Below are 21,014 nucleotides of genomic sequence, written 5' to 3' on the forward strand. Positions count from 1 at the left end.
AGAAATTAAAGGGATACGAATAGGAAAAGAAGAACTCAAACTATCCCTATTTGCTGATGATATGATTGTATACTTAGAGGAACCAGGAAATTCCACCAGAAAACTTTTAGATCTCATAAGTGAATTCAGTAAAGTAGCGGGATATTAAGATCAATGCACATAAATCTAAGGCATTTTTATACATAAGCGATGAATCTTCAGAAAGAGAAATCAGGAAAACTACCCCATTCACAATAGCTTCGAAAAAAATAAAATACTTGGGAATCAATCTCACAAACGAGGTGAAAGACCTCTACAATGAGAACTACAGAACACTAAAGAAAGAAATTAAAGAAAACCTTAGAAGATGGAAAGATCTCCCATGTTCTTGGATAGGAAGAATTAATATTGTCAAAATGGCCATACTACCAAAAGTGCTATACAAATTCAATGCAATTCCAATGAAAATCCCAATGATGTACCTTACAGAAATAGAGCAAGCAATTATGAAATTCATCTGGAAGAATAAAAAACCCAGAATAGCTAAAGCAATCCTTGGCAGAAAGAGTGAAGCAGGGGGTATCGCAATACCAGATCTTCAACTCTACTACAAAGCAATAGTAACAAAAACGGCATGGTATTGGTACCAAAATAGAAAGGTGGATCAATGGTACAGAATAGAGGACACGGACACAAACCCTAATAAATACAATTTTCTCATACTAGACAAAGGTTCCAAAAATATGCAATGGAGAAAAGATAGCCTCTTCAACAAATGGTGCTGGGAGAATTGGAAATCCATATGCAACAGAATGAAACTAAACCCATATCTCTCACCATGCACAAAACTAAACTCAAAATGGATTAAGGATCTCGGAATCAGACCAGAGACCTTGCATCTTATAGAAGAAAAAGTAGGTCCAGAGCTTCAACATGTCGGCTTAGGACCAGACTTCCTCAACAGGACTCCCATAGCACAAGAAATAAAAGCAAGAATTAATAACTGGGATAGATTCAAACTAAAAAGCTTTCTCTCAGCAAAGGAAACTATCAGCAATGTGAAGAAAGAGCCTACAGAGTGGGAGAAAATCTTTGCCACTCATACTTCAGATAGAGCACTAATCTCCAGAATCTATAAAGAACTCAAAAAACTCTGCACCAAGAATGCAAATAATCCAATCGACAAATGGGCTAAGGAAATGAATAGACACTTCACAGAAGAAGATATACAAGCAATCAACAAACATATGGAAAAATGTTCAACATCTCTAGTAATAAGAGAAATGCAAATCAAAACCACTCCAAGATTCCATCTCACCCCAATTAGAATGGCGATTATCAAGAATACAAGCAACAACAGGTGTTGGCGAGGATGTGGGGAGAAAGGTACACTCTTACATTGCTGGTGGGGCTGCAAATTAGTGCAGCCATTCTGGAAAGCAGTGTGGAGACTCCTTAGAAACTTGGAATGGAACCACCATTTGACCCAGCTATCCCACTCCTTGGCTTATACCCAAAGGACTTAAAATCAGCATATTACAGAGATACAGCCACATCAATGTTCATAGCTGCTCAGTTCACAATAGCCAGATTGTGGAACCAACCTAGATGTCCTTCAACTGATGAATGGATAAAGAAACTGTGGTATATATATACAATGGAATATTACTCAGCCATAAAGAATGATAAAATTATGGCATTTGCAGGCAAATGGATGAAACTGGAGAATATCATGCTAAGTGAGATAAGCCAATCTCAAAAAACCAATGGACGAATGATATCGCTAATAAGTGGATGATGACACATAATGGGGGGTGGGAGGGGTTAGTGTTAGGGTTAGAGTTAGGGTTAGGGAGGGGAGCAAGAATGGAGGAAGGAACGACTGTATAGAGGGAAAAGAGGGGTGGGAGGGGTGGGGAGGAAGGGGAAAAAAATAACAGAATGAATCAAACAACATTACCCTATGTAAATTTATGATTACACAAATGGTATGCCTTTATTCCATGTACAGAGAAACAACATGTATCCCATTTGTTTACAATAATAAAAATAAATAAATAAATAAATAAATTCCTGATTACATTCTCCCCAAGGCCTAAATGAATGCCATCTTACCCTTAAAACAAGATTCATGTGTAAAATCAGAATTTCTAAGGAAAGAACATCTTGAATTTCTTTATTTCACTGTAAATTGTGAAAAAAAGAATATGTGTGCACATGCCCATTACCAGTTTACTTCCCATTTGCCTGACTGTATCATTCTCCCATTTTAAAAGACTTGCATGGTCCCCACTTTTCAGAATAAAGTCAAACTCATTCACAGAGAACAGTCAGGGACCTGATTCTCAGGCCTTCTCTCTGCCACTGCCCCCTCCAGAAGAGCCATGAACTATCCCACTCCCAATCTGTACTAGGACAATCACCCTGTTTCTTCACCTCACTAACTCATACTACCATGTGAGAGTTCAGTTGGGTTTGAGCTCCTTAAGTAGCTTTCCATGCACTCCCCTACCCAGATTCATTCTGTACCAGTGATTTTCCTACTGTGAACTCCCATAAGATAAGTCCTCACATCGTTATCACAGTGTATTCTAATAATTTATGGTCTCCTTTCCTGTCTTTTCCTCCAAACTTCAAGTTGCTTAAAAACAACTGTATATTTAATAAATGTACACTTAATATCTTCCATAGTGCCTATACCAGGACACCTGACGAATTCTGGCTTGATAAATGTTTGCTAAGTAAATCAGAAAACTTCCAAACAGCCCAATGCAAAGAAAATTTAGAAGATAAATGTTTAGGAAGCCATAACTGCATATTCAAAAAACATGTTCTATTTTAAAACTGAAGAAAATCCACAATTATTTTGAAACTGTGAATTTAAAAACAGGTAGATTTTTCTTTGACAATGGATTGATATGTCTTTCTTAAATTGTTAAACATCATTTGTGCACACTCAAAGTATAACCTGGATTTAGAAAAATCCAATCTACAAGCACCTCTTAGAAGATTTCAGAGAAGACAAACTAATCAAAAACAGAAATAATAAAGATGGTTAGTTCAGTAAACAGTCCTTTCCTAGTCCCTTCCTAGCTCCTGAGCTCTGAACTTCAGTTAGGTCTGCTTGCTCTATCTCTATTCCATCCCTAATCAGCAGTAGGTGACCTCTATGCTAAACCAAGTCTTAGCCCAGTTTGTTATAGCAGCCATAATTCTACCTTATTTCTGTGACCAACCCTCAATACTGTTTCCTATATCAAGTATCTAATACTACTGGGTCCTTTTCCTCTAATCATATCTCTAAATCTATGCTTTGCTCCCTCTAACAAAAGATATAAAACTGGTTCTTGTTCAATCCTCAAGCACTATCCCAAACTTCTGAGCCCATTTCTGATCTAGAGCTTCTGAAGTTCACCATCCATCAACCTCCATTCCACAACCCACCAGCTCAACCACTGTAACTCAAGGATATCATGCTGAGCTCCCTAATGCCCTACTCATGTAGACTAGCACCTCGGGAAACCATGTTCTCTAGAAACCGTGGTTGCCCAACCTAGGTGAATTTCTTCTTACTCCCTGTTAACCCCCTGCTGCCAGATAAGGCTGACTACACTACTAATTCTCCCCTCCCACCAGTCAATCTCATAAGCCTTAATTTGACAGTTTGTGGGAACCCAAGCTACAGTGTGGATGACTAAAATAAGAACTATTCAAGTTTAAAAAGTTTTTCCTTTGGATGTTGTTCATCTAGTCTGTAATACATGACAAGAGATTCCTTGTGGTGGAGAAAACTTCTGATATGAAATATGAATCTAAAAGACTTTACAAATAAAAGTAACATAATTCTTTTAATTTAAAATAATACTCTGCTAGTTTGTCATAGTATGCTCTAACATGATTGTCAACTAAAGCAATAAAACTAATACAACAAATTAGAGCTCTTATAAATGCAAATATAATTCCTCAACTATAAGAAGGTATTTTTATTGGCATTAATCAAAGCAAAGAATTCAGGCTTTACAATTTTTAAACCAATGCACAACCTTTAAAGAGTAAAATTCAAATTTTCATAAGTTAGCAAGAGATGCAATGATCTCTGACTAATCAACAAAACAATCTATCTAGTTCTAATTTAAATGAGGCTAAATATATAACCAAAATTACCTCTGCAACAGGGTTCCTAACCTGAGGTCCTTTGGTTAAAAACTTGGATGGGGAAAAAAATAACAACCTTTTTTTTCACTAACCTTTTTAGTGAAATTTCTTTCAATTATAAATACAGATAACCAACCACAGTAGTAAAAACAGTACTATAACTGCCACCAACAAAAATCAGGTATTTTCATATCATATTATAAATGCTATAGATACCTCAAAATATTATTTATGCTGACCATTATTTCAGAATCACAGCAATAATTTAACCTGCTGTTTGTCTGCATGTGATTATGGTACCCTATCTATAGACACTTCTGAGACAGCTGGTCAACTCCTGGGCAACTCTGCCCCTATCAGACATTCAGATGCCAAAGACTCAAGTCATGAGTTATCATACTGGTAACTTAAACATCTATATTGCTTTTGAGTATTCCTTATCCACACCTGTTTACTGAGCAATATGGGTCAAAGATCACCCAAAGCCTAGCTTTCATATTCAAACCTTCCAATATATGTCATTTAAAATTTTTAATTTGTCTATATTTTAAGTGCAATTTCTCATTTTATAGTGAGTTAATAACCACAAATTTTAATACTCTTAAAACTGTTATTTCAATACAACTGGTATCTTCTGTAATCCTAGCTGGATAATTATGCATTTCAAAATAATATCCTGAGAATATCATGCAATCAAAAAGGCCCATGGTACTGAATAAATTTCTAATCTCTATTTATAACATTTATAGACTCTTTTTATAAATTCTGGCACTAGTGTGTGAAGTATTATTACAAGAGACACAGAAGTGTAAGTTAGTTTCAGCCATCAGATATTATTCTACTGAGCACTCAACTCAGAGCCCCAAGCACACCCATAAAAAAGTGGTTAATATCAGAGGACCAAGGTTTAGTTACGTCATCCAGCAGCAGTTTCAATGACAGCAGTTCTCTTTTCTTATACATGTGTATATGCATATAAAACACCTCCAAGGGGCTGGGGAGATAGCTCAGTCGGTAGAGTGCTTGCCTTGCAAGCACAAGGCCCTGGGTTCAATCCCCAGCACACCCCCCCCCCAAAAAAAAAAAAAAAAAAACACCTCCAAATAAGACTTTGTCATAAGGGTTTTAAGGTTAAGAATAATTTTAAAATCAATGATTCACAACAACATCCATAAACCATATAATGTAAGACTAAATTGTATAATGTGAAACTATTAAAAGTGGGAAAATACTAAAAAGAACATTTACTGAAAAGTACTATGTGCCTACTACTATACCACATGTACAATTTCTTTCCCTTTTAAATTTTTCCTTTCATTTAGCTTTAACTAAACACTCAAAATTAAATAAACTAAACTTTAACTTATTGGTTAGCTAATATGTCAAATTATGATACATTTTTATCCTGAAAAGCATTACAATATAACCAATACTTACTTCTGAATCTTCAGATAGGCCATAGCTCGGTTAGCAGGAAGAAGGGCATTAGCGCCATCTGCTGCTATTCCTCGAGTATAGCATTCAATTGCTCTTTCGTATTTCCCCTCTTTGAAAAATGCATTCCCCTATGATTTTGAACAGAAGTATACAGAAGAACCAAAAAATATGCAGAAAAAAAAATAAATTCAAATTGTTAGAAACTTTCTTAGCATGTTGAATATTCATCAATATTAAATCAGTATAAGGTACATTTTAGTTGTTAAAAATCTAGTTCTTGAGACATGTTTTAGACTCTAGTGTAAGTTTTCTTTTGCACATTAAGCAAATCTTTTAATGTACTTCAACACCTTTTGTTTAAAACTTTAGTTACTGTTTCAGCTTAAATTCTGAAACTTCAACCATACATCCCCATGTTCTTGGTGCTAACAAATGAACCTCTTTCTGTAGGTAAAGCAACTCTTTTCTGCCATACTCACATACGTATTTTCCCCATGTGGCCTAAATAACCCAAACCAGGATAATTCAAATACAGTTAACAATTTAGGAATGAGACTACAAAGAAAACCTCTATGCTGTCCCTAGCCCAAACTCCCCTGCACAGGAAGGTGGTCCCAGCAAGTCCCCGGGCAGCTGCAGTCCTGTGCAGCAGCACATGGCACTGGACAAGGATAAAGGTAGGTGGGCAGCACTCCTCCAAGCACACACAGGGTAAAGCTGGCCCACATCCTTCCTGGCCTCTCTGAATCTCAAAGGGGCTGCAGAGGATGAGCAGTAATCCTGACCAATGATCATAACAAAAGCAAGTTCATAGTCACCTTCTTTCCCAAGGCCCCAGTATCTCCTTATAGGCACTTAGCTTCTAGTAAGCCAACTCTGAGCTCCGCAAGGTATGCCATCTCACCTCCCGCACCAGAGGCCAGTCTGGACCTCCCATGCCTACAGCACATGTTCTTTTCCTCAATGTCTATTATCAGCTCAATGCATAAGCTAAAATTATCAAACTTCCAAAGTGAATTCTAAACTCCTTACAGATGCTAGGCCCTAGGTCGCAGGCAGCAGAAGCAGTACTGCCCTAAAGCCCTGAAGCTCCACAGCCCTGCCACCGCAGCCACTGAAAACAAGTATAGGTTATTTTATTTTTAAATAGTGTTACCCTCTTTTCAGAAAAAGGAGGGGGGGAATATATCTACTATAATTCTTTGTAGCATTTACCCTTATTCTGAATATTATACAAAACATAAATGTAAAAACACATTTTAATAAAGGTCCAAATGTTATACTGTCATTGATAAATCAGAAACTGTATGTAAGAATTTCATCCTTAATTTCTGTGAAATAATGCTGTACCAGAATTATACAGTTCATTCTTCAGTAACATTAATGTGCCTAAATAGAAAATTAACCTTACTGCAATATAACAATTATTTATAATCATTCAGATATCATCAATCCTTCCATAAATATTTATTACAAATCCTCTGTGGGCTCATGAAAAGCTATAAAGACATCAAATTAAATCTCCTCAACTCATGTATAGGAATTACACTATGTGAAATGTACCCTGTGTACATTACAAGAATGAGCTGTAATTTATTACATTTATAACTATCTATATGTAAATCCTACGTTAAAATGCTCATAAGTAGTTTGTTCTATAATTATTTTAAAATTTATGTATTGTCATCAATTACTCAAATTATGAATTAGTAGGCTCCAGAGGTTTTAGTATATGTAATTCCCCCCAGTTCCTATTCAAGAATTTTAATATAACATTAAAGAAGACAGAAACAACTGACACACACAAAATGTAACAGTAAACGCTCAGCAAAACATATTTATGTTGGAATCCCTTTGGGTTACCAGATCTTTTTCTGAAATGGCCTGCTGCTTATTTTTCTGTTCTTCAATTTGTTTTTTCTCTCTATCAGCTGACTTAGTCACTATAGCAGCTTCCTTTGGATATGAGTTTTCTTTGAATGTTGTAGCCTAGAAGACACAGCAGTTAGTTAAACAAGTAATACAAATGCATACATACTTGGTTTTAAAATGTAAACTACTCAAATACATAGAATTTCTGCTACATTCAGATAACTGACAAAATATTTTTTTTCTACTCAAATTCTCTAACTAAAAAAGAAAAATGTGTGTGTTATTCTCATGTATAACAAATTTAATGTGCTTCTTATTCCCAATTAAAATAGTGTCTACTAAAGAGAGTTGTTCATTTGTTTATTCAACAAATATTTACTGAATTTCTAAACAGGTCAGGCACTACTGTAGAGGCTGTTTTCAAAACACACAGCAGTCAAGCAACATCACATCGGCTGGGTACGGTGGTATATGACTCTAATCTCAGTTACTCGAGACACTGAGGCAGAAGCATCACAAGTTTGAGGTCAACCTGGACAACTTCCTGAGACCATGTTACTAATAAAAAGGGCAGGGGGTAGGGATGTAGCTCAGTGGTATAATGCTTGCCCAGCAAGAACAAGACCCTGTAAACTCCAGTATGGTGGGGAGGAGGCAGGGGGGGTCCTCATTCCAAATTTCTCAAATTTAATATTCAATTATTACTTGACCTAAGACAATGTACACAATAATACAGTTCACATTTATAATGAAGTTGACATATTTACCAGCAGAATTTATGTGTGAAAAGTAATGGTAGTATTTAAAAGCAGATTTTCCCTAATCATTGTCACTTTTTTCTCAATGTTTCAAAGATTGCAAAACAATTGTAAGGTTGATTCAAAGGCAAACTGAAAGGAATTTGCAACTGCTCAATACTATACATCAGAGCGGAATACTGTTTGAATAATGTTACAATTACTAATGTTACACTGAAACTATTTCCTGTTAAAATTAGTATCATTTTTGCTATGATACAAACTATAAGGCTGAAGTAACTTAAAATCAAAGATATATACAAAAGCTTAGTACAGAAATCAGAGCACACACCAAAAGCAAAACAAAACAATGAGTTAAAAAATAATTGTTATTTGGCAAAAAGTAAACAGTAGTTTTAAAGTAGTTAAAAAGTAGTTCTAAAGACCTCAGTCAGCTTTTAAAAATAATGATCAGTTAAGGATCTTTAAATGCCATTACACTGCCTCTAACTTGCAAATTTTTTTTTTTTTTTTTTTGGTTTTTTTGGGTTTTTTTTTTTTTTTTTTTGCGATGCTGAGGATTGAACACAAGGCCTTGTGCCTGCAAAGCAAGCACTCTACCAACTGAGCTATATCCCCAGCCCTGCAAATGCATTTTTAAAACTCTGTTGGTACAAAAAAAAATTTTAAAGCTTTATATTAAGAAATTAGTAGTATAAAATCTATGCAAAAAGCTTTAACTTCATCAAATAAAGGTTGTAAATAATGAACTTAAATGGCTGTAATTTACCTGATTAATTTTCCTGAGTTCATTCATTGCTTCAAAGTTATTTGGTTCCAATTCTAATACTTTTTCATAATCTTAGGAAAACAGAAGATAAAAGAATTTTTTAAAAAACTACAATAATCATTTGTTGCCAAGTGACATATAGATAATTATCCTACAGCAAAATGAAAGCAGAACTAAGAAATACTGACATTAAGCTACTGAACTTTCTTCATTCTTCTAACAGAATTCTATAACAAACCATCTTCCACCAGCTCCGAGAATATTTGCCATTATGAGGTGTACAACATTAAACCAAGCAGCAACAAAATCTATTAGACATCACCTTTATTCAGACTTCGTAATTTAGACTACACATATCTATTTTTATGAACAGAAGACTTAGAATTTACAAATAAATTAAAACATGCTAAGAGCCTTATATGCACTCTCTTGCCTCACAAAAGCCAACAAGATGTTTTCATCTATTTCAGATAAGAAACTGAACATCACAGAAGATAGTGGTCACATATGGTGTGACAGTACACAGTGAAATGAGAATTTGAACCCAAGTCTGATTAATGGCAAATGAAGTTTTCTTTCCCAAAATAAGACACCTTTTAAATTACAAAAATAAGCTTTGTTCAAATATTTCCTGGAAAGCTCTCTGGGTAATTAACTGTAATCAATCATTTAGTATTCTTTTTAAAAGTTTTTAGATAATGACAACCTAAAAAATATTAATACCTTTTTTAGCATCCTCTAATTTTTGCAAAGCAAATCGAGCAGCACCTCGTCTAGCATAAGCCTTTGTATAGCTTCTACTTAAGGCAATTGCTAAATTACAATCAGACTCAGCAACAGCAAATCTGCAATGTAAGAAAATTAAAGTAAGTGAAATTAATAAAAAGCATTTATTAAACCAACATTTTCAAAGTTTGTTTCTGAAATCCCTAAAAAAGGGATATTCTTCCCAATTAAAGTCACATGTCCTGCCTCCTTTTACTTAAGACTACTTAAAAGTCGCAATTCTCTTCCTCCCCCTGCCCCCCCCAGTACTAGGTATTGAACCACTGAGTTACATTACTAGTACTTTCTTCTTTTTGGTGGGGGATACTAAGGATTGAACCCAGGGGCATTTCACCACTGAGCAACATCATCCCCAGTCCTTTTTTTTTTTTTAAGACAGGGTCTCACTAAATTGCCAGGGCTAGCCTTAATTTGCAATCTTCTTGCCTCAGCCTCCCTGGTAGCTAGGATTATAAATGTGCACCACTTCACCTAGCAAGAGCAATATTTCTTAATGGCAAAACTTTAATACAAAAAACAAGAAGGTTCAAAATAGTACTTTTTTTTTTTTTTTTTTTTCAGTATTTCACTAGAAGTCCTCAATGCAATTCCACAAGAAATACAAGGTAAGAAAACTGGGAATGAAGGAAAAAAACTAACATGATTCTCAGATGATATGATAGCCCACACAGAAAATTCAAAGCAATCTAGAGACACTGCTAAAATAATTTACCAAGGTGGCACCTTTACTATAGACCACCCACCACTACCTACCACCACCACCACCAACAAAAACTAGCAAAGACATAAAAAACACTAATGCAGAAAATTTTTAAACCATCTTTAAAGACATTAAAGAAAACTCAAGGCCAGGGATATAAGTTCAGTAGCAGAGCACTTGCCTATCACACACCAGGCTCTGGGTTCAGTATGTGAGAAGTACAATGTCCAGTGGTCCATTTTCAGAATTAAGAATTTAGTCTTAATTGGATTCATTTATAGCCATTTTAATTATAGCCCTACCATTTGCCTGCCCCAATTTTAAAATTAGCTAACTGCATAGGCTGTACCCCAAGTTCCTTCAATCAGGGCAAAGGGCAGCGAGTGTTAAGGATAAAAGCAGGAGGACTGCCCACCCAGGCAGGCAGGCTTGCTGGCCAGGTTCCAATAGCATGCCTTTCTGGCAGGAGTAAAAGGCTTGCCCACCCACTTTTGAGCACATTTGTAAGCACCACACAAACACAGGGAAAAAAAAAAAAAAAAAAAACCCTAATCAAAATCACAACAGGATGCTTCAAGGAATTTGAGGCAACGATTCTGAAATTTAAACTGCTGAGCAAAAAAGTTCAGGAATATCCAGGACACTGCTGAAGAATAAGGTAGGAGAATATGCCCTACACCAAATGTCAAGACTTATTACAGTATAATAATCAAAGATAGTATGGAATGAACAGGAACAGGCAACAGACCAATGTAAAGAATAGAGATGAGCCAGGCATGGTGGCACAGGCCTGTAATTCCAGTGACTTGGGAGGCTGAGGCAGAAGGATCACAAGTTCAAAGATGATCTCTGTAACTTAGCAAGACCCTGTCTCAAAATAAAAAAAATACAAAGGGCCGGGGAATGTAGCTCAATAGTTAAGCACCCCGGGTTCAATTTCTAGTACCTTTAAAAAAAAAAGAATGTCTTTTTTAAAAATTCTTGTGATAGGCCAGCATCCTGAATAAGACAATAACACATTTTATGTTCCTCAACATTAAATATGTCCTTAAAAGGGGTTGGGGTTGTGACTCAGTGGTGGAGCGCCTGCCTCTTATGTACTTTAGCACTACATAAAAATAAATAAATAATAAAAGGTATTGTGTCCATCTACAACTAAAAAAATATATGTACTTATTTCTCTGATAAGTGGATGATGATACATAACGGGGGGGGAGGCAAGAATGGAGGAAGGATGGATTGTACAGAGGAAAATGAGAGGTGGAGAAGGGGTGGGAGGAAGGAAAGATAATAGAGTGAGACAAACATCATTACTCTATGTACATGTATGATTATGTGAATGGTGTGACTCTACTTCATGTACAACCAGAGAAATGAAAGTTGTACCCTACTTGTGTACAAATGAATCAAAATTAAAAAAAAATAATAAAAAATACATACTTAAAGAATATGATTTAAAGATAGACAAATGTTGGAACATACGTTTATCATAATGAAAATTCTCTGGATTAAATAGTGGATAAGTAGTTTTTCAAATAGAGGGAAATTAATTACCAAACATTTTTACCCAACGGGATATTTTTCTTTTATGAATTAGGTAAATAACATCATTATTCAACTTTTAGAGGAGGACCACCTTAGTAAAGTTAGCAATAGGAGCATAGTTAGAGCACCTAGATGTTTACAATGGTATAAATAAAGAGAAATAAATAAAAAAAGAGAATTAAAATGTAAGAGTTTACAGTGGAAAAGAAATGCAATACATTTTCAATCTGTCCTATACAATTTACTATGAAAGACTTTAAAACATCAGTCTCCACATATATATAAGCCATTCGCATACTTTACGGAAAGTCCTTACTTTTTCAACCTAAAGTATGCTGATGCTCTATTTGTTGGCAACACAGGATTATATGGATCAGCATCCATGCCTTTTGTGTAGCACTCAATTGCTTCATCGTATTTCCCCTGTTTGAAGTATTTATTACCCTGAAAGAAAAGAAAATTAAGCAAAATGTTCTTTATATGAGTGCTGAAATTCACCATATAGTCATTGTATGGCAACACAAAACCATGGCAGAAAAACAAGTAAAATATCAAGTAGTATACTTTTATTGACAATATCGACCCAAAGAAACTAACAAAAGAAAGGTATCGAGATGAATTTAATCTGGAAAAAATTCCACCACTTTGAAAAGCAATATAACTGATTTTACAGAAATTAGGCATCTCAGAGGAATTTTAACACTGCAAAAAGTAACCAAAGTTGGCCTGTGAAATGGAGGGGTGGAATATATTATTTATGCTAAGAATCACACACTGACTTCAAGTTTTTCTGTCTACTACCACAAACCATGTTACAACTCCACATATGACCCAAGCACTTTGTATACAATTCATTTCATGCTTACAACAACCCACTGAAGTTTAATAAAAATGTTAATCTCACTGTACAGTTGAGAAAACTGAGGTACAAGCAGTTCAAAGAGCTTGTCACAAATATAACCAAGTAACTAATCTGGATCTAGAGAACGTACTCTTAACTACTATGTACACTGCCTCCCAATTGGGATATAGCCAATAACAACTTAGAACAATCCCTAAGCATGTTGAAGAAGTTTCAGAGTTCACATGATTTTCTATTTAACTTGCTCAACTGAAGGAACCTAAAGCTAAAACGTACCTTTTCTTTTAGAGCAAGAGCCTTTTGTGAATCTACATGAATCCCATCCTCTTCTGACTCTGATTCTTGAGACACAGAATCGCGGGTAGTATCTTCTTTATCAAGTTCATCAAGGATACTGTCCTTAAATTGTAAGGAGAAAAGTGCTCATAATTGCATGACCAATGGGGGGAAATAAATTATCCTTAAGTGAATTTAACTTATTACAACCTAAAGACCTAAAAGGCCAATAAAAGCAGCAATCTGAATAACCTCTCATGTCAAAATTACATCCAGAGAAAAAAGGTGCCCGTGTTTAGAAAACCAAAATCCAAACAGAATCTGACTTTGAATTCATAAAGTAAGCTAAGTCAATAGAATCTACAAATTACTCCTATATCAAATTATTCACAGTGAGGTATTATTGCTTAACATAAGTCTCAAGTAACTCTAAACTAATGTACGTAACACCCAAAAGCAGAGAGAAAGAGTTTTTTAAAAAATTATTCCTTATTTTACAACAAAAACCACTTTTAGAGCACAACTAACTCCTGATCCTCCTAACAACCTATGAGGTAGATACGATTACTCATGTTTTTCATTTGAGGGAACTAAAAAACAAGTTACTCAAGGTCACTCAGCTAGTAAATGACTTGAGTAGGTATCTGAATTCAGGCTGTCTGCCTCCTCCAGAGAGCTCTCACTCTCTATATTACACCATCTACCTATGTATTACAAAATATAGCTAACTCTACCAAAGCAAGTATAAAGACATACTCTTTTTCATAATAATAAATAATTTCATAGACCAACCAGGATTTTTCAAAATCACATTTTTATCACTTGTGCTAAAAGATTGATTTTACTAAAATATTTTTAAATAATTGTACTTTTACTGGACATATCATAAATGTACATATTTATGGGGTGCAATGTAGTATTTCAATACAAGTATGTGTAATGACTAAATTCAGCTAAGCAGCATATTGCACCAAATAATAAGATATCTTAAATCAATAAGCATTAAAGTTCATTAAAGCAAACTTTTTAACCATTATATAAACAAAATTGTGTTTGCATGTAATACACATACTATTTAATTATATATGTAAGAAATATACATTGTCAATAAATTACAAAGCAAAATCAATGCTTGGTTTCACTGAAAGAACTTTAAAACAGACTGAAATTAACTGTGTTTTATCATGAAGATTCTAGAAATAGCATCAGCCTGCTGATACTGCAGCCAAAATTACCCACTGTCCAATGATGACATGTAGAAAACAAAATTAGAGCAAGACACTAAAGCAGTGGCCTAGATCTACACTAGAAGGGAAGGGTAAATAAACCTAAATCACTAAATCACTAGAATCACTAAAATGACACTACAATGCAGTACAATCATGAAGGCATCGTTCACACACATCAAGAGCTTATTCAACACATGTTAAATGAGTAAATGACTATGGGAAGCATCTCTATAAGAAATCTTCTGAGATGCCTTTCACGAAAGAACATTATATGAAGACACTGACTTATAAAAAGGAACCAGCTATATAGGGGCAAAGTGACACAGACTATATGTTACTCAGGAAGAAAAAATTATATGTTCAGAAAATGTTCCCAACAGCAATAAATTCAAGACCCAAAATTATACTTCTCTTACATTGGGACAATACTGAAACAGATGGCAAAGAAACTAGTTAAGAATGTCAGCTCTCTCCTGGGTCAATAAGCCTTGGTTTCATTAAGGAAAATACAACATAACTAATTGGGAAAATGGTTCAGCAGTATCTTCTAAAGCTAAATATATGTATAAACTATGAATCAGCAAATCCCCTCTTGGGTGCTTATCTCCATAAAATGATCTGTATGAGAATGCTCATAGCTGGTTTATTAATATAAATTGGCTACAAACTGGAAACTCAAATGTGTCTCAACAGAATGGATACACAAACATATATTCACAACAGAATCTGGTCAGCAATGAAAAGAATAAACACTACTACTCACAATATGGATCAGTATCAGAAGACAAAAGAAGTCAAAACAAAAGCAAAAGAAATCAAACACAAGAGTGCATACTATATACAATACATATATCAAATTCCAAAACCAGCAAAGCTAATCTATAGTATGAGAAGTCAGAAGAATGGCTGCGTTTGAGAGGTTATCAACTGACAAGGTGGCTTCTGGGATGCTGGAAATGCTGTATATCTTGATGATTCTTATGTGTACACAGAAGCAAAAATTCAGGAGGCTAGCTGGGCACAGAGGCACAGGCCTATAATGCCAGAAGCTCAGGAGGCTGAGGCAGAACGATCACGAGGTCAAAATCAGCCTCAGCAACTTAGCAAGGCCCTAAGCAACTCAGTGAGACCCTGTCTCTAAAGAAAATACAAAAAAGGGCTGGAGAAGTGGGTCAGTGGTCAAGTGCCCCTGATTCAATCATTAGCATCAAAAAAATTAAAAAATTCAGGAGGCCATACTTAAGATTTGGGCAATTCATGTATATTATACTTCAGTAAAAATGTTAAGCCAAAAAGTACAAATGAAATAATAAACATAAAAATAAAAACCATCAATGTCTGGAGGTATGGTGAAAAAAGAAAATGGGATAGGGAAGGAGAGCACATCCACAGCTTTGACACTACTGGGGAAATTATCTTTTAGATGGTGGACTCATGTATTCATTTTATTATGCTTTAGAACATATATTTCCACATATTCTTTTGTAAGAATCAAATATTACATAATAAAAGGAATGCATATTTGGTTATTACATAACTCCCTTCCACACACGCCCCCAACCAAATCAACCCTTAAAGTGGGTAAGAGTCCCAAATAAGGTAGACCAACAGGTTTCCTTTCACCGACTGACATGACTGTGGCTACTTGAAGTTCTGGGTAGAAGGTTCTGAGGCAGAGCGTGCACTAGTGGTAATTCTCTACACTGTGTGTCATGTGTGGGACTTGGGAGGCACACATAACCCACTGTTTAATCTCAGGATTAGAAGGATGAAACACATCTTTTTGGGACTAAGACCAGTTTGCTTTTACTGTCACACAACCTCAGCTCTAAACCTAGACACAAAGGTGTCCCTCAGGAGTATTCTACAGGTCCTTCACTCTATTAAAAAAGTATTGTCAGAGTCATTTTTTTCTTAAAGTATCACTACCTTAGAATTCTGGCTGTTCAGGGGTTACAGATGACAGGGAAAATGGGTGGCTGGAATAACTACAAAGGGGGAGCACAAGGAGATCTTTGTGGTGATGTGACATTTCTGTACCTTAGTTGCAATGGAGGCTTCCTAAATCTAGGCACAATATAATGTCATACAACTATATATACATTATACCAATGTTGATTTCTTGGTTTGATTCTGTACAATGTATAGTAAATAAGATGTAACTAGTGAGAAAAAACTGAGTGAAGAGTACAATGGAGCCTCTATATGCTGTTTTTGCAAAACAGATAAAACAGGTACAGTGCTTGCCTCCCATGCACAAGGCCCTGAGTTCAATCCCCCGTACCACCACCAAAAAAAAAAAAAAAAAAATATATATATATATATATAATAGGAAAAAGGAAACGAAATCTGGCTGTTTTAGTCACCACTCAGTGAAGGAGTATTACACAAGGAAAAACTAATCTACGTAACTAAAAAGCCTTGTGATTAAATTTTTATTCCACATAAAACAGTCTATAATAGAAGACACAAGTCATAAGGACTCTTTATTATTTTTCATTTAATCTATGACTGTTAGCTAACTCCAAGAAAATTGTATTCAAATATCAAGAAGCACATGATTAGACTAACTTACCACATCAAGTTTTGCCCATGCCTCATAATCATAAGATTTTATCCTATTTTTTGTGTTTTCCTCCTTGGTTTTTTTAGAAGACTCTTTAGCTTTGCCCTTCTTCTTTTTCCTAAAATTCCCATTTCGAATAGGAGGTAAATTCTAGGGAGAAAAGTAAGTTTTAAGTACAACTAGCAAGTTGTTTAAAATTCTCACTAAATGACATTTTCATATAAGAAATAATTTATCTATTTAATTTTCAAGTGCTTTGAAATACCAATTTACCATCTTTACTAATAATGATAATTATGCTTGAAAAGTTTAATTCATCCCTTGATGAATGCTGCACATTGTTCAGTCACAAGGAAAGCATTATTACCTGGATATCCTAATTATACCATTAATTTATAATCCTAAATTCAAACTTCAAAAACTATCTGATCTCCAGACTTAGGATAATAAATGAGCAGTCATTCAAAGGCAAACTGAAGTGCTTCCACATCTTTACAAGCAATATAAAAAAAACCTAGCCATATTTAAATACAGTCTTAAGAAAACTATCTGACTGAACCTAGGCACTATCTGCATTTTTATGCCAATAATGAATACTAACATATCATTAAATATGTAACCTATATATGTCATTTTCATATGTGCACACACCCATTCCTATACATTTTATGATGCTATTTATTTACCTTTAAGTATTATCACTGTTCACTAAGATTTAAAATATTATAGTAATACAACAACAAATACTTTTTAAAAAGCAGAATTTCCAAAAAAACTGTTGACAGTGAAGCAAATTGCATCAATTTTCACAAAACACTTTAAAAAGCCATGATTTATTTGAAAATAAAGTTTTGGTAGATACTAAATTAGGAATTCTTTACCTCTTCAAGAACACCACTCTGTCTTCTTAGTTCCATATCCTTTTGTTTAATGTCTTTTTCCCAGTTTTCTAAATCCCTCATAAAGTCTTGTAATTCTTCTGCATTTTGTTTCACTTGCAGTTGTAATTCAATTGCTTTATTTGAAGTCATTATGGCCTGCAGAGCTTTGAACAACCAACCTCTGAGAAGAATTAAATAATATGACAGTTGCATCTCAATTTACAAAGGGGTTACATACCCACACCCATCATAAGTTGAAAATATTGTTAAGTCAAAAAATAATTTCACCCACTAAATTCTAAGTTTTCAATTTTGCAAATATTTTTATGAGACTGAAACACATATATTAAAATAGGTTGGAAAGCACAGAGTTTAGATGTCCTTTTTGTTTAATGAATATTTTTTCAAACTCTAATCACTCACCTATCTTCTCTAAAAATAGAACTCTACAAAAATTGTTGCTCAATTTAAGTTTCTTTTTTTAACAGTTGTTCCATGTGTGCAATGGTGGAACTCCATAGGTTAATAAACCTAACCTACTGAAGTAGCTTAGCAACACAGTACACTATAAAGTATCAGTCCTTTACCCTCCTGGTGGTGGTTGTTTACTCTCCTGGTTGTTCATTGGTCTAATCCCATGGCTGAGTGGGAGTTGCAGCTCACTGGCACCACCCAGCATTGCAGTAGAGTGTTGTGCCTCATGTGCCAATCCAGAAAAAAAAAAAAAAAATTCAAACTACAGTTTCTACTGAATGCATATTACTTCATCGCCATTATAAAACTGAGAAATCCTCAAATTTATGCTTAGAGTTGTAAGTTGGGGACTCTATTTGGTTTATTCTTCTGAAATCTAACTAATTAATCATTATTCACTATTTCATAGATGACCAATATACATGGACAGAAAAGAATCTAAAGAGATGTTGAGTCAGGGGAGGTAGTGCACACCTGTAATCCCAGCAGCTCAGGAGGATGAAGCAGGACAACCTCGAGTTCAAAGCCAGCCTCAGCAACTTAGTGAGGCCCTAAGCAACTCAGCAAGACCCTGTCCCTAAATAAAATATATTTTAAAAAGAACGTAGATGTGGCTCAGTGGTTAAACACCTGTGGGTTCAATCCCTAATACAAAAAAAAAAAAAAAAAAGATGGTAAGCTGATAGTCAAGATAGTCAAGAATCCCAAGAGACTTTAAAACTTTATCTGAAAAAAAAAAAAAAAAAAAAAAAAAAAAAACTTTATCTGGGTTTCACAAAGGGCCAGTCAAGTCACTAACGAGGAGAAGTAGAATGACAGAGTAAGGAACTATGAGGGACAATGAAGGTTAAAGAGGTAGATATGGGAAAAATTTTGAAATGACAGGTCATGAGATCTGACCTATATTCTGAAATATATACTAAGATGGTAAAACGAAAAAGAATTGATGACTGGTTAGATTGGGAAATTGGGGAGCAAATTCAAAAGTCCTAGAATTCTGGCTTAGGAGTCATTTTGAATTAGAAAACACAATTTTTTAAAAAAGAAAAGGGATTTCAGAGTTGAAGGGCCAATGGCCCCAACAAATCTATTTCAGTTTAGGATATGCCAATTTTGAGTGCTCATGGGATATCAAAAGAAAATACCCACAGATAGCAATAAAGGACTAGTGATAAATATGGGTATCACCAGCACAAAGGTTTCCTAATATTTAGGGAACAGAGGAAGAGGTGCCAACATAGTAAAAACCCGGGACAGCACCTGGAGAGCTTGGAAGAAAACAGACAGTACTGCTTCAGAAAACCAAAGAAAATGGGAGAGGTTAGCAGTGTGCCAAATGTACAAAGGGCATATAGAGAAAAAGAAAGTATATTACAGTTAGTCCTACAAAATTACTGAGTTTTAATGGGATTTTTAAAGGGTGGAAATGAGTTAAATGAGATTTGGGGGGATTAGACTAAATTTGTCTTTAATAAAATAAGACCTGCTCTTGAATACGGTCTGGATATTGGAAGTACAAAGAACAAGGAGGAGGAGGAGAGAGAATGAGTGATAGGGAAAGTCCTCCAAAAGATGGAGGGAGATTCAAACCTTAAGGAGGAGGAGAAGGTTGGAGAAAGAAAAAGAAGGGCCCGGAAAAGGAAATTATTTAGAACACTTTAAAAAGACTTCATTTCACAGGGAAGGAGGAAGAGTTACAGATACAGATGGGTCTTCTTAACCAAGCCTCAACAACTAAATTAAGCCTAAGCTGCTTTCAAGCAGTGTCCATGTTTGATTATACAAGTGCCCCTCATTCAAAAACGAACCAGTGCAATACTTTGCTGAGGACTCAAAAAAAAAAAAAAAAAAAGTCAAGCGCAGCAAGCCCCTGAGATGCCATAGGGGGGTCGAAAGCGTTTCCTTTTCACCCATCCGCCCCAGCTGCTCCCGTAGGCCACAACTGCTCACACTGAACCTGCGGCGGAACTAGGTTCTAGCAGCAACCAGAAACTTCCAGTGCCCAGGGTATCACTTTCACACCTAGTAACTGAGCGAACCCTGCACACCCTGCCAAAAGGGGACCGGCCCCTCGGTGGTCCTGTCCCAGGGTGGCCCTGACGTCCAGACCGACGCAAATGGCCCAATGCCGCTGCGAGGCTGTGCAGCACCCGGCAGCAAAACGGAACGCCCATCCCGGGTCGCGCGCAGCGAGCCCCTCCCGAGAACGCGCTCCCAGGGACGCCGCTACCCGAGGCATCGCCGCGCCGCCCCAATGCCGCGCGGCAGTTGCCAGTCCCACCTCGCACAGACCCACGGCGCGCCCTCCGTCCGCTAGGAGACTCCAGAGGGTCCCCGCAGCCCGTGGTGACAGCGGTACCCGCTCACTCCCCAGACCGTTCTCGGCGCAGCGTAGCCGCTCAGACCCGCCGCCACTCGCGCCGCCCCGCCCCCCTGAACCTTCCCATAAGGCCCCGCGAGCCCTCGCCCCGCCCCCGGGCCTGGCCGGAGCGTGCGCAGAAGTCAGACTCGCGACCTGGCTCAGGGGGCAGACGTGCTGCGCGGGACGGTGTGTAAAAGAGAAGTCTGGTCCTTTTTGCCACCTTCTAGTGTGACTAAACTAGCACGAGAGGATCCTCAAACTTCAGAGTCATCCTGACCTAATCCGAGTTCCAAAACAATAAAGCCTTAATTGAACATTTCCTTGGACCTCCCTCAGTCGTATCCCTAGTATTTGTCTTGTGTT

At 36.2% G+C, this 21,014-nt stretch overlaps 1 protein-coding gene across 3 annotated transcripts in view; it reads right to left on the reverse strand.

The window, feature by feature from the left end:
• The window catches only part of Rpap3 (RNA polymerase II associated protein 3), a 35,439-nt gene extending 14,731 nt beyond the window's left edge, over window positions 1-20,708 (reverse strand). The window contains exons 1-9 of one of the 3 annotated variants that reach the window (XM_047551523.1): window positions 18,764-18,817; window positions 17,816-17,996; window positions 16,944-17,084; window positions 13,140-13,262; window positions 12,318-12,445; window positions 9,694-9,815; window positions 8,971-9,041; window positions 7,435-7,560; window positions 5,572-5,699 (exon numbers count right to left, since the gene is read on the reverse strand). In XM_047551523.1, coding sequence (XP_047407479.1) covers window positions 5,572-5,699; window positions 7,435-7,560; window positions 8,971-9,041; window positions 9,694-9,815; window positions 12,318-12,445; window positions 13,140-13,262; window positions 16,944-17,084; window positions 17,816-17,965 — 989 coding nt within the window. In that variant the 5' untranslated portion in view covers window positions 17,966-17,996; window positions 18,764-18,817. Of the gene's footprint in view, window positions 1-5,571; window positions 5,700-7,434; window positions 7,561-8,970; window positions 9,042-9,693; window positions 9,816-12,317; window positions 12,446-13,139; window positions 13,263-16,943; window positions 17,085-17,815; window positions 17,997-18,402; window positions 18,495-18,763; window positions 18,818-20,570 lie in introns of those variants that run through there. The other 2 variants (XM_047551521.1, XM_047551522.1) reach the window with 2 other exon arrangements.
• Between the last annotated feature and the right edge of the window lie 306 nt (window positions 20,709-21,014).

This window comes from Sciurus carolinensis, chromosome 4, assembly GCF_902686445.1.
Source record: "Sciurus carolinensis chromosome 4, mSciCar1.2, whole genome shotgun sequence".
In the NCBI taxonomy this organism is placed as follows: domain Eukaryota; kingdom Metazoa; phylum Chordata; class Mammalia; order Rodentia; family Sciuridae; genus Sciurus; species Sciurus carolinensis.